Source organism: Pundamilia nyererei, unplaced genomic scaffold (genome assembly GCF_000239375.1).
Source record: "Pundamilia nyererei isolate P.nyererei 1_Seehausen unplaced genomic scaffold, PunNye1.0 scaffold00518, whole genome shotgun sequence".
Lineage (NCBI taxonomy): Eukaryota > Metazoa > Chordata > Actinopteri > Cichliformes > Cichlidae > Pundamilia > Pundamilia nyererei.
Genome location: NW_005187919.1, coordinates 105,990 through 118,533, shown reverse-complemented (window position 1 = coordinate 118,533; position 12,544 = coordinate 105,990). Strand labels below are relative to the sequence as shown.

The window sequence follows — 12,544 nt, the reverse complement described above, 5'->3', positions numbered from 1 at the left end:
ATTTGGTATGGCTTTGCCGGCCAAATGTAATTAGGCTGCGGGCCAGAGTTTGACACCTATGATCTAAACCAATCACCTAAACCTCCAAAGCCTGCAGTTCCTCCACCGTCCAGCAGAGGCAGCAGACTCCCGTGATAAAATGAACACGTCTGCAGCCTGATACACACTGTTGGTCTCTGTGGATCATTTCCCTTCATGACACCTGCATTTTACGCTCACATGGTTTGAATTCGATTCACTTTTATTTATTTAGCACCAAATCACAACAACAGCTGTCTCAAGTCGCTTTATATTGTAAACTAAAGGTAGTAATACAGTTATTACGGGTGTGGCCTCTTACCTCCGGTAACTCCAGTCATTGAACTGGACCTGGGTTTGTGCTGCTGGCAGACATGACAGGGAGAGAGCACTGCAATCTGTCAATCACAGGTAGCCCCGCCCTAACCCCTAACCTGCTTCCTGTGACTCTGACGGCACCATCATCTCCAAAATGATGATCAGCCGATCAGGAAAGTGTTAGTGAGCACAGAGACCAGGTGAGTGTCTCAGATTTTTGAGTTGCCACCCCCTGCTGGACATCAGAGAGAATGCAGGTTTAAGGAGCTACACCTTTATTTTACATCCAGCCTGTGAGCTGCAGTCTGGTTCTAACGTCACCCAACCTCATAGTTTCTTTGCAGGTGTTCAGGTAGAGGAACTGCAGAGTAACTACACCAACACGTTGGATGTTTGTGGGCGTGTCCTCAGTTTGTCCCCGCCCTCACATCTTCTTCAGCGTCTATCATACATACGACCCCCAGAGTGAATCATGACATTACTGAGGCTCAGTGCGAGTACGGCTTTTCTAACAGCGACCCACCAGCGCTCAGCGTCGTTCAGACTGCCTCTGATCTGAGCACAGTGTGAACACAGCGTGGCGCTGCACTCAGGCTAACCACTGACAGAGCTTAGCATGGAGAAAAAACACGTGTGCTGAGGAACCAGACATCTGGACGGCCTGCAGGAGCTACAGCATCACCGATCCAACACAGACGACCTGCAAACAGAAGCCGTGCAGCTCCTTTGGAACGCTGAAGCAGAGTGTGAAGGTGAGCTCAGACCAAGCACGTGCACGCCCACCTTCAGTCTCAGCTTCAGGCTGAGGCTCCTGCAGGGGCGTGGCAGCGAGCTGCAGTTTCTGATGGTTTCAGCCTGAAGGCTTCGTGTGGACCTCTGCTGCACTGACGGAGCGATCAAAACATTAAAAAGATCCAGATTTGGAAACCACCTCACGCATTTCCTGTAACTCTGACAGCATGAAATGCTGCATGAAGGCAGTTTCTGCATTAAATATGTTTACGTTGCAGACAGAAAACAGCTGACTGTGAGGGGTGAAGGGTCAGGGTGGATTTTGTCCCCGAAAGCTTGAACTCGCTCACTGATTGGTTCAGCTTGGCCCAATCGTGGAAGTTTCTCTACATAGAGATGGGGCTCTAACCTCGCTGCTAAATGGCTGTCGGCTCTACAGCCACCTGCCTCACCTGCTTCCTGTGGACCACAGGTGACGTTCTAACTCTGACTCCAGCGTGATTTTTATAAATCAATAATTATTAAAAGTACCACAGTCAGAGCTCTGTGACCACAGTAAATTCACATTTTGGTCTGAATGTACCAGAATCTGACCTCGCAGGCCATAAAGCTCGTCCAATCACACGGCTCCTCACTCCTTGAGAGTGACCAGGTGAGTCTCCTGATCCAAATTCAGGTAGAAATCCTTCCTGACCAATCGAGTTCTAAAGACTGCAGTCCCCACGAGCCTCGGCAGCTCCGACTTTCAGACTGGAAGACCAGGATGACACCAGCAGCTATACTAGAGGAAGTTTATGTCCCATGATCCTCAGCTGCTGGGAGAAGTCTGACTCAACACCTCCTTATATTTGAGCGGGTTCTGGTTTCTCCTGCATTCCCAACACATGCAGGTCGGCTGGACTTTAATTAACCTGTGGAAAGTTCTCACGAGGATAAACCAGGGGTAACTTCCACCTGCCCGGGGCAAAGACGTGCTGCTGACCCCCTCTGGCTGACAGAAACCTGCGTCACAGCGACCGTCGGTGCTCCTCAGTATCACCTGAGAGGGTAATACCAGGTACATGTCACGCTTTCAGGGGTGGAGGGTTACCTGCACACCCAGAGGAACCGTCAGGTAGGAAGTGATGTGTTCACTTCAGATATGAATGAAGAGACGCATGTCACGCTCTGAGCTACCGAAATACATACGAATCATGATTTTGGACTTTTGGAAAGTTCTGACAGTCTGGAGTTTTGGAGCCAATAAAAAATCACTTTTAACTATTTTATTCAAACTGGGCTTCATAAACGGTCCCAAATACAAAGACCGATTTCTGTCACAGGCCGACACTCACGCTAGCAGCAAAGGAAAAGTCCCTCATCTCATTTCTTTCCATAAAGCTCCTTTTAGATTTTCCTCGGCCTCTGGGAGATCACTGTGAGGCCGGTGAGATTTAAATGAACTATATTAATAAACATCATCATCATCATCATCATCATCATCATCATCGCGTGGAGCGCACCGGACTGAACCGACAGAGTCGTGTTCGGCCCGGCAGCGTGCAGCCTGCCTTCATCTGAACCTTTGCAAATGTTCAGATGATGCGCAGGCCGCTGTGTTTGGAACGCAGCGCACAAATACGGATTAAACACCGCCGTCGCCTTCAGCGGTGTCGGGATGCGAGGCGATGTTCAGCTCAGACATTGTGACCTTCAGGGCCTCACATCCACCCTGGATCTGTGACTGGAAGCTCAACATTAACATCCTTTGCCCCGGGCCACGTGACTATGGTTGAACCTGTGAAAGCTTTCTTTGTTCCAGCTGCAGAGAAACGACTCGGCCATGCGATCTGTAAAAAAGCTCAGATTAAGCCTCTGAGTTCAAACACTTCCAGGACGTTTCCTGTGGTGATGACTGTCGCGCCGTCCTGCAGCTGAAGGTTCAGTTTTTGGTGATCTGCTGGTGTTTGGAAGAAACGTCTCCAGGTTACAAACCCGTTTGTCAGACGAGTGAAAACATTCATACGTTCATTAAACCTTCGCCTTTCGTGTCTTTGCATATATGAGATCCTTCCCGTCTGTCTAGTGCTTCTTGTTGATTCGTCTGGACCTCCTCAGGCCACGCCTCCTGCGGCTCTGAGTGGACATCCAGGACCGCAGGAAATACTTGTCGGGGCTCCTTCTACGGTTCTGGTTCTCGCGGTCGAACTGTCTCTGCAGCTTCAGGGCGAGCGCTCGATCCTGCCGCTCCTGCTGAATCTGGCAGATGTACCGTTCGTCCAGCGCTTCCTGGTTGACGGGCCGGCCCCTCTTCAGATCCAAGTCTCGGCTCGAGTCCAGATGTTTGGTCTTCTGCTTCCTCTTCTTGCCCCTCCGTGAGGTAGTCTGGTTGTGGATGCTACTGTCGGACTCCTTCCTGGGACTCTGAGAGTCCTTTGGCACTAACTTACAGGACTGCACCCCAGAGTTCTTGGTGTAGGGCGAGAACGACTGTTTCCGACTGAACAGCGCCCCCGTGCTGCAGGACTCAGGAGTGCCGGCCGGCGGCTCAAAGCCTCCCTTGAAGGTCGACTCGCTGCTGTAGCGGATCGCGGGGACGCGGATCTTCACCGACTGCTTCTGGAAGCTGTCCGTGTCGCCGGCTGGAGAGTCGAAAAGCAGCCTCCTCTTGTTTGCTGACGTCACTGCGTCTCCTGCCGGGGACTGGCGCGTCTTTGCACCCTCGCCACCCATGCCGAGCTTGTTGTGGTTTACCTCGGAGACGGGGCTCGTCAGCGTGGCCTTGGAGTTCACCTTGAGGCTCTGGCGGTCCAGCTCGATCTGCCTCCACTTCTGCAGGACGGCAGGGCTGGCCTCGTAGCTGGTGGCCTTCTGCAGACCGCGGGTCAGGTTCCGGGGCGTGGACTTCACGATGGTGGGCTCCATCAGGCGGCCGTCCGGGAGGCGCTTGGGTGGCGTGCATGGCGAGCAGACGATGGGCTTGAAGTGGTTGAGCTCCTCGGAGATGCTGTCGTTGCTCTCGGGGCTGATGGAGCGCTCCGGGCGGGGAGGAGGCATGCACAGGAGAGCCGAGGAAGATGATGTCAGCACAGCTCGCCAGGTGAGCCTCCGATCGGGAGCGGTGATGGGGGCGGAGATAGAGCGGCTGTTCTCAGAGGAGAGGAGGATTCCTGCCGCATAGCTGTGGCTGATGCCAACCTGGCGGAGGACACAAGAACACAAGTCAGCAACCACACAGCTGTTTAACACAGGTGAAATATAAGAATAAACGCCATCACCAGGCCCCGTTTTATACACTTGTATGGATTTTTTCTGTAAAACCCGACACTTCCTTCTGATGGATGCTGTGCTGTTTCCATGCAGAGACTGGACTCTACACAGCTGGACCTGTGAGCATGTTTGAGTAGAAGGCGACTCCTTTAAGAGTTGTGATGTTTCACCAGGTATTTGAGCTGTAGTGGGGTGGTATCCACACGATTTGTCAGGCAGACAAGGAGGCAGAGGTTTGTCACTCTAATGCCTGCCTGATGGTCCAAGCTCACAGTGAAAGTTCAGGATGTGGACCCCAAAGCACTCTAGACCAGGGGTGGGGAACTACAGGCCTCGAGGGCCGGTGTCCTGCAGGGTTTAGATCTCACCCTGGGTCAGCACACCTGAATCACATGATTAGTTCATTACCAGGCCTCTGGAGAACTTCAAGACATGTTGAGGAGGTCCTTTAACCATTTGAGTCAGCTGTGATGAACCAAGGACACATCTAAAACCTGCAGGACACCGGCCCTCGAGGCCTGGAGTTTGACACCCCTGCTATAGAGCCTTCTCCATTAATACCTGTTTGAATCGACTGGTTTTAACGGCAGCTGGCATCCTTGTACATGCAGTGCTGCCATCTTCTGTTTCAGTCCGTTATTACACTCTTAAATCCTGCTACTCATTCCTGCGTCTTTTGGGATCTTACAAAGCTTCAAACGACGCGTCGACTATTAAATCAGTCGTCGACGATTTTGATGGTCGACGTAATCGTGACTAGTTGACTAATCGTGGCAGCCCTAGTGGGGTTGTATGTTTCTGGTAGCTTTATTTTGCGGTCAATCGCTACTGCGAATGTGGACTCAAAAATCATGTCCAAAACACGAAAACGGAAAGATGGCGTTAAGTTACAAAGAGCAGAGGTGGGAACACTCACCACTGCTGTGTCATAAAAAAAAAAAAATCAGATGATCAGTTTTGACGTTTGAAGCGTGCAGATCGATTGTTTACGTCACTCAACACAAGCAGAACTGCATCACTGCAGCAGAAGCACATCTCTGTATACAGACAGTTCTTATGATTCAAACAGGCAAATGTTCAGCACTCAAACTGCAGGTGAACAACAGTCAAAGCCAGATGTTTCCCCGTTATGTCCATACCAGTACACACCTACACAGCATGTCAACAAACTATGAAAAAAAGCCACGAAAAAAATAAATGAATGATTGCTGGTAAGGGTTTCTATACGTTAGTATTCACGAAGGGTATGTTGTGACTTGCCTTCAAAATTACAGCGGTCCCTCGCTATAACTCCCTAACTCGCTATAACGCGGTTCACCTTTCGCAGATTTTTTGTGTGCAATTTTGCATGCTTTTTTTTTTACAGCACATTGCGTTCGGCTGCAGACCATTGTTGATCTCCTCCGTGCCGTCTCTCCTGTACAGTACAGAATCGCTACATCGATCGCCGATTCATTGATTCATTAATGATTGATTGATGTTGGATTCTCTCTCAGCTGCTCTATTCTCATGTTCTGGACCCGAAAACACGGTTTGATCTTTGGTTTCATCCTATAATACTGGAATTATTTTTCTACGAAGGTTTGAACTTTGAGAGTTTAAGCAAGAGAGAAAAGTGTGAAAATGTTCCTGCCTGTCTGAGAAAAGTGAATAAAGTGTAGTGAGGGGCTTAAACCATCTCAAATAATTGTAAAAAATAAAGCTGGGCACTTCACGGATTTCACCTGTTGCTGGTTATTTTTAGAACACCGGCGATAAACGAGGGGCCGCTGTATACAAACACTCAAAATAAAACATTTGAATCCTTTCTCTCTTTTGCTTTGAGGCGTGGGGGGAAATATCGACACGTCGACGAACATCATCTACAGATATATTCAGTAAATTCCCACGACATCTTGAGAAATGTAAATCGCCGCTTGATTCGTCCATTTGGTTGACTTGTTTTGGAAAACCCGACCGTAAACAAGACGTGAATATCACACCGGAAACGAGGCGCCCTACAGGAGTTTCCCCACCGGAAGTAGCACACGGTGCACAGAGTCTATTGACATGTGACACGAACACTAAGACAAATGTGCACGTCGAAGCAAAGATATGCCTGCAGCTCACTCTGTGGCTTTTCGTCACACTCGGGGAACGCAGCGTTGCTTTTGTAGCCATCTCCTTTGATGTAGCGTTTCAAAAATGGCGGTTTTGATTTTACTGAACGAGAAGCTCTCACGACTCATCCAGTGACGCTACTGACCAGCCAATCACGTAGTCTGATGAAGTCACATTTTATTACCTGCTCGGACCGCTTGGAACCCGACCAGGTACTATGACCTAAAGGTAACCCTGAAAACTGGGGCTAATCGTGCCGAGCAGGTTCTAATGGCAGAGGGGCTTAACGATCCTTCTCCCCGCAGACTGAACCTGGATGGCTCCTGAAGCATACAGTAATCTGATTACACTCTCTAACACAGCCTGATAAAACACTATTTCTTCTGAAGTTCCCACAGACATGACATGACTGTCTCACGTACCCGGTCCATCACGGCTGCCGGCTGGGTGACAAGTTTCATCTTTCCTCCTCCATCCTCCACAGGATCAGTGCAGCTCCTGCTCCTCTGACAACTCCTAAAGAATTAACACAGAGGTCAGAGGTCACACCCCTGTAGTCTGTGGTACGTTCACTGTCTGCAAAAGGAATAGGACAGGGTGGTTGTGCTCACCCAGCGGATGAGTTTTTGGTTTTCCTGATGAAGGCTGAGATGTTTCGGATCCTCCTGCTGATCGGCTCCTCGTTCTCGGAGTCAGACAGGACGCCCTGAGGAGGGACAACAGCTAGTTAAGACAGCTGCTGCAGGATGAAAACATTCAGCCTGTCATCACTCACCGGATCTTCATCACGACGGACTGACTCGTCTTTACAGTTCAGAGAGCTCCTCCTCTTCACCTCCTCTCTGTCGTCACACAGCAGCAGCTGAAACACGGAGGGGTTAAAGTTTATTTCGAGGCTAAAACACAAAGATTCTCCTGTCTCCGCGAGACGACGCAGCATCTGCGAGGGTATATCGAGACTCACAGTGGAAACTTTGAGAGAGGTGACTGCTTAGAGAGAAAACTTAATGTAAACTTAATGTAAACTCAAATTAAAGCCAAAGTTCTCAAGTTTGATATCGGCAGCCTGCAGAGTTCTGCTTTTCTTCCTCAGCAATAAAACACTCAGCAGGCTCGGTCGGCTGTGACGAGCTTAACCACTCACAGGTGATCACAGGTTTACCTGCAGCTCTCTGACTCACCTTGTGTTTCCCACTCGGGCCTGAAGGAGCGTCGGCAGACTTCGGGATGAGCACCGGAGAGACGAAGAACTCTAAAGGAACACAGCCAAAGAGAAAACAGTCAAAGAAGCCACGCCCCTAATAATTTAAAGGCTTAATACAATTTAAACAGGTGACTTTGACTACTAAAATTCTACTGTTCACTTCCTGTCTTAAAACTTTGTAATAACGAGCTCGGTGCACGTGCAGTAAACCTGTGAGCTCACAGCTCGGGCACAGTTTGCTCTACTCTTGGCTATCTGTGATGTCAGAGAGACACGACAGAAGCCCAGCATCAGACAAACAGGGATTATTGTGAACTGTGAATCACACAAAGCTGCTCAGATACAAGGAAAAATGCTAAAGGTGTCAGTATTGGGTCAATGAATAAAACATAAAACATGATCACCATCAGCACCTTCTGACTTCATCCAACACACATGAAGCCACTGAGTCTCACCCGAGCTTTCTTATGTAAGAACTGCTGTTCACAGTGGTCAGTGCAAGTCAAAGAGTACTTACAGTATTTATGGTTCTCCTGCTGTGTCCTGCTCTAAGTACTAGTAATAACCCCCTTGGGCTTTTCCAGCCAGTCACTGCTAACAGAGTCCACGCAGTAATACCTCCAGTACTACTAGTACTGCAGTAACTCAACTCCTCCTCCAGCTGTACATGTCTGGACACATTCCCCATCTGCAGACCTGAGCAGTGCCACATGACATGTGACCCTGCTGCCTATACCTGTGATCAGGTGAGGTCACTGTGAGCAGTCACGTGTCCTCTGAGGGCTGTTTCCATGGTTTTCTCATTGATTTGTGTCCACACGTTGACCTGTGATTGAGCCTGTAGCTCCATACAAAACTCCATAAAGAAAAGCGGGGATTTTTACGCCTGCAGCTACCACACTTCATAAATGTTTTTCACATAAAACTAACCTTTAACATTCTTAAAACCGCGCGCTGCTCACGTTAAACTTTATTAAAGTTGATTTCATTTAAATTCCCGCTGTTTTCTGCCGTTAAACAAACACCCTGCAGCGGTGTGATACAGCGATATCTGCACGGGCGATTCCCCGAGAAGCTCACCGACCTCTCCGGCTGTCGCAGTCCCTCCCGCCCGGCCTACTGCTGCTACTCTCGTGGTCGCTCCTCCCGCGGAGCCGCTCCTCGCTGCCGGAGTGTCTGCGGGCTAGGCAGAGCGGACAGGCCAGGTGTCTGCCGGCCGGGTTGCCTCCGGTCTCCGCGCACGCCATGCACTTCTTGGATTCGTACTCGGGTGGGCTGGACCCGGACCGGCACCGAGCTACGAGCCCGGCCCGGGACGTGCCGGCGGCCGTGGCGCTGGCCGGTCTCCCAGGCCGTTCGGCAGACCCTGCGGTCGCCATCTTCCCTGGTGAGTCTTCTCTCTCCGGTCCGCTCTCAAAACAAACCCCGCCCTGCCGCCGCCGAAACAGCGCGAGCGCAGAGGAGTGGACGCGCGTGCAGCCCGCCAACCGGAGCCGCTGAATCACAGCGGCGCGAGCCTCCTCTGACGTCAGGTGTCGACTTCAAAATAAAACTAAGTCGTTGCATTTTATTGTGCATTTCCAAATTTAGAAAATAAAAAATAACTTGATGGTAGTCTGTAAAAAAAACAAACATGTAAAATATGTAGCAAAATCTGCTTTGAAAATCAAAGCTGCTAAATATGTCTCTTTCTGTTGGGGCTGAGTTTGTGATTTTTAGTGTGTGGTTTAACAGCATTATTTTCAATAAACATAAATTGCAAGACAAAGAAATCGCTACTTAGAAAGTAAACATTGGCAAAATAAAGACGGAGGGATGAGAAGTAATAAAATTAAAAATAAGACGGCCAACATATTGTAATTTACCTGTTGTGAATTTATTTTCTCATGAAAGAGAGCAGATCTTTGGCAATTTAGATTTTGTTGCCTTAATATGAATCTAATTCTTCAACTCAAGAAATGATATTTATTAATTTGACAAAACTGCGAGATTAAAAAATAAGTCGATAATAATTCAGTTTTATTATGAAAGACTTTAGGTTCCGGTTAATGGCAAGACGGCGCTGTACAACCGGAAGACGTCATCAGTCTCACAGCTGTAGAAGAAGAGCGGGTCGTGGTAGAGGAGCGTACAGAAGTTAGACAGGTGATGGTAATGATAAAGTATTTTGATAAATTAATAAACTAACGAAATAATCACGTAGAGACACGGCGGAGGGATTTGCTTCCCATTCAGAGATGTACTGCGGTTTGCTTTGACCGTGTCACTGAGGTCAGAGCGCTCAGTGCCCGCGAGCAGAAGCTCCACCTCGATTTTATTTTTAGTTTTCTGCTTTGTGAGTTTATAATGTGTGAATTGAAGCAGCCGATTTGTCTGTGAGTAGCTCAGGTTTGTGTCGTTTGGATTATGTTCGGAGAAATGTCCCAGGATCTCTGCTGAACTAAGGAAATCTAAAAACTGCGATATTCTAGGGCAGCTTGTGAACTCTCGGCTCAGGTCCTGGGAACATGAGCATGCATGTACATGTGCTGTGACACTAAAGCTAATGTGCTGCTGGTTTCAGATAACCAGATGGAGGATCTTTGCTCCTGACGGAACCCATCCACTGTATAAGTCACAGCAGACACCTGTGTCACCATCCACCTGTCAATCAAAGTGGCCACGCCCCTAGTCATGCAGCCTTTAAGGCTGGATACATTTTAAACAGGTTACAAGTAACAAAACTAAACATTTGTGCAACTAACAGTCTGGATTGGTCTGGTGTCGGTCCCAGATGCGGGGCGGCCAGCCGCTGGTGGAGGTGGTCCGCCTGGGCCTGGTCTCCTATCAGGAGGCTCTGCGACTGCAGCAGGTCTACGTGAACCGGCACCGGTCCGGCCCTGCTCACGCTCTGCTGCTGTGTGAGCACCCGCCGGTCTACACCACCGGGATCCGCCACAAACCCTACCCCGAGCCCCTGCTGGACCAACTGCGCCTGCTGGGGGCCGATGTGGCCCGGGCGAACCGGGGAGGACTCATCACCTTCCACGGGCCGGGACAACTGGTCTGCTACCCAGTCTTGAACCTGTGCAGCTTCAAGAAGGTCTGAGCTGACGTGGGAGTGAGATTGGTGTGTTTTTATCAGAGCCGAACTTATTTGAATGTTTTCTGTTCTCTCAGAGCGTGCGGTGGTACGTCGATCAGCTGGAGCAGACCGTCATCGCACTCTGCAGCAGGTTCGCCATCCGAGCTACGACGTCCCCTCACACGGGAGTTTGGGTCGGAGACAATAAGATCTGCGCCATCGGTACGACTGCGTCGCTCTGAGCCTGAATCACCAACCATGTGTTCACTGACTGTGTGGCTGCTTTTTAAAACCAATAATTACCAATAATCAGACACGAGCAGCTGATTAATCCAGGCTACAGGTGGAGTTCACCAGGTTTATTGGCATCAGCAGCAGTCACCTCAGGATGCTTTATTTATACTGCGAGGTATAGACCTACAGTCACACAGCACTGACGCTTTGGATCAGGGTCCAGTTTGATCTCAGCTGGGCCAGAACCAGGACTGTCATAGAGCTGAAACCATAAAGTCCAGTTAAAACTCATTTTAAGCCCCAGTTACAGAAGGGTGGATAAACATTCTGTAGGAAGATTGATCCTTGGCCTCTTCCTGTTGTTGTCATAATGGTGTCAAACCAACGCTGCCGGTCTTCCTTCTGTTCTTCGCACGCTGATGTGAAGAACAGAAGAGACGTGACGTGTCTGAAATAAGCGAGTCGCAGGTCCTTCAGTCTGATGAAATCCATTTCTGGCACCACTATTCAAAAGCACTGATTCTGTCCTGTTTTCTTACTTCCTCGTCTTTAAGTGACGATGGACAAAGTCACACTGCCTTCTTTTCATTGGCACACAAATGTCCAGACACACTGAGTCCTTTCTCTTAGCCACAAGTGTGGTTTATGGTTAAGTTATTGTGTCATTAGGAGAGCGGACCTTACACGTGACGGGAAAAAGATCGAGACAAGAATGAAACCACCACCGTGAAAAATCCTCAGTTTAAAAATTTTCAGTTCAATTCAATTTTATTTACAAAGCGCCATCTGCTGGCCGTTAGGGGTCGCAGCAGGTGGCCGACCACCCATCTCTGCAGGTGCTGTTCACCTGTTAAAGGCTGTCAGCGAGCGTGAGGGTGAGGTCATGTGACCTAAAGGCCGCTCGCATAGACGGAACAGTTCTGCTGGCTGGACTCAGGTGTGGTATAACAGTGCGCTGGCCCACGGAGGTAAAGAGGTGAAACATGCTCTTCATATCTGTTGGTCAGGTGTGAGGTTGGTAACATGTTTATGTCAGTGTGTGCGTGTTTCATTTAATCGCTACCACGTTCAGCAGGACTCCAACGCAGCTGCTTGCTCTCCAGCACGTCCTGTGTAAGAATTGCCTGAATGACGGCTGTCGTGTTTTCAGGAATACACTGTGGCCGCTACATCACGTCTCACGGTCTGGCGCTGAACTGCTGCACCGACCTGTCGTGGTTCGACCACATCGTTCCGTGTGGGATCGAAGGGAAAGGCGTGACGTCGCTGAGCGCCGAGCTGCGGAGACACGCTAGCGTGGAGGAGGTCGTCCCTCACCTGCTGCACGCCTTCACGCAGCAGTTCAACTGTCAGTTGACTGAGGCAGCGCAGGACGGCGGCGAGTCACTGACGCCTGTGACATCAGCAGGAACCTCAGCACTCACTAACCTGAAGGATAACTGAGCACACACTTTCTGATATGCACGTGCTGAGCAGTTTTGGTATCATCATCAGTGCCTGACCTGTAACTGACGGAGAGCGTGAGGGCGGAGCTTCTCAGAGCTCTTTTCTGGTCTTGGTGTTGATATTTCAATATTAGGCTCACAGGGTGACAGGCGAACACCCTGAACACTCACTGCAGTGCC

At 49.6% G+C, this 12,544-nt stretch overlaps 2 protein-coding genes across 5 annotated transcripts; one reads left to right on the top strand and one right to left on the bottom strand.

Annotated features, from left to right (window-relative positions):
• Positions 1-16: 16 nt before the first annotated feature.
• Positions 17-9,126, bottom strand: rnf169 (ring finger protein 169). Its single transcript, XM_005754177.2, has 6 exons — positions 8,706-9,126; positions 7,599-7,669; positions 7,193-7,279; positions 7,029-7,123; positions 6,840-6,933; positions 17-4,245 (listed from the first exon to the last, which is right to left on the bottom strand). Exons 1-6 carry the CDS (start codon positions 8,998-9,000, stop codon positions 3,130-3,132), a joined length of 1,758 nt encoding a protein of 585 aa, XP_005754234.1. The 5' UTR covers positions 9,001-9,126; the 3' UTR covers positions 17-3,129.
• A 571-nt stretch (positions 9,127-9,697) lies between these two features.
• lipt2 (lipoyl(octanoyl) transferase 2) lies at positions 9,698-12,538 on the top strand. Of its 4 annotated transcripts, none has more exons than XM_005754176.1 (4): positions 9,698-9,766; positions 10,389-10,703; positions 10,781-10,907; positions 12,070-12,538. In XM_005754176.1, exons 2-4 carry the CDS (start codon positions 10,395-10,397, stop codon positions 12,360-12,362), a joined length of 729 nt encoding a protein of 242 aa, XP_005754233.1. In that variant the 5' UTR covers positions 9,698-9,766; positions 10,389-10,394; the 3' UTR covers positions 12,363-12,538. The 4 variants fall into 4 exon arrangements, with proteins under 4 accessions (XP_005754233.1, XP_005754231.1, XP_005754230.1 ...); XM_005754174.1 differs by having other exon boundaries at positions 10,185-10,703; XM_005754173.1 differs by having other exon boundaries at positions 9,698-9,772.
• Positions 12,539-12,544: the final 6 nt, after the last annotated feature.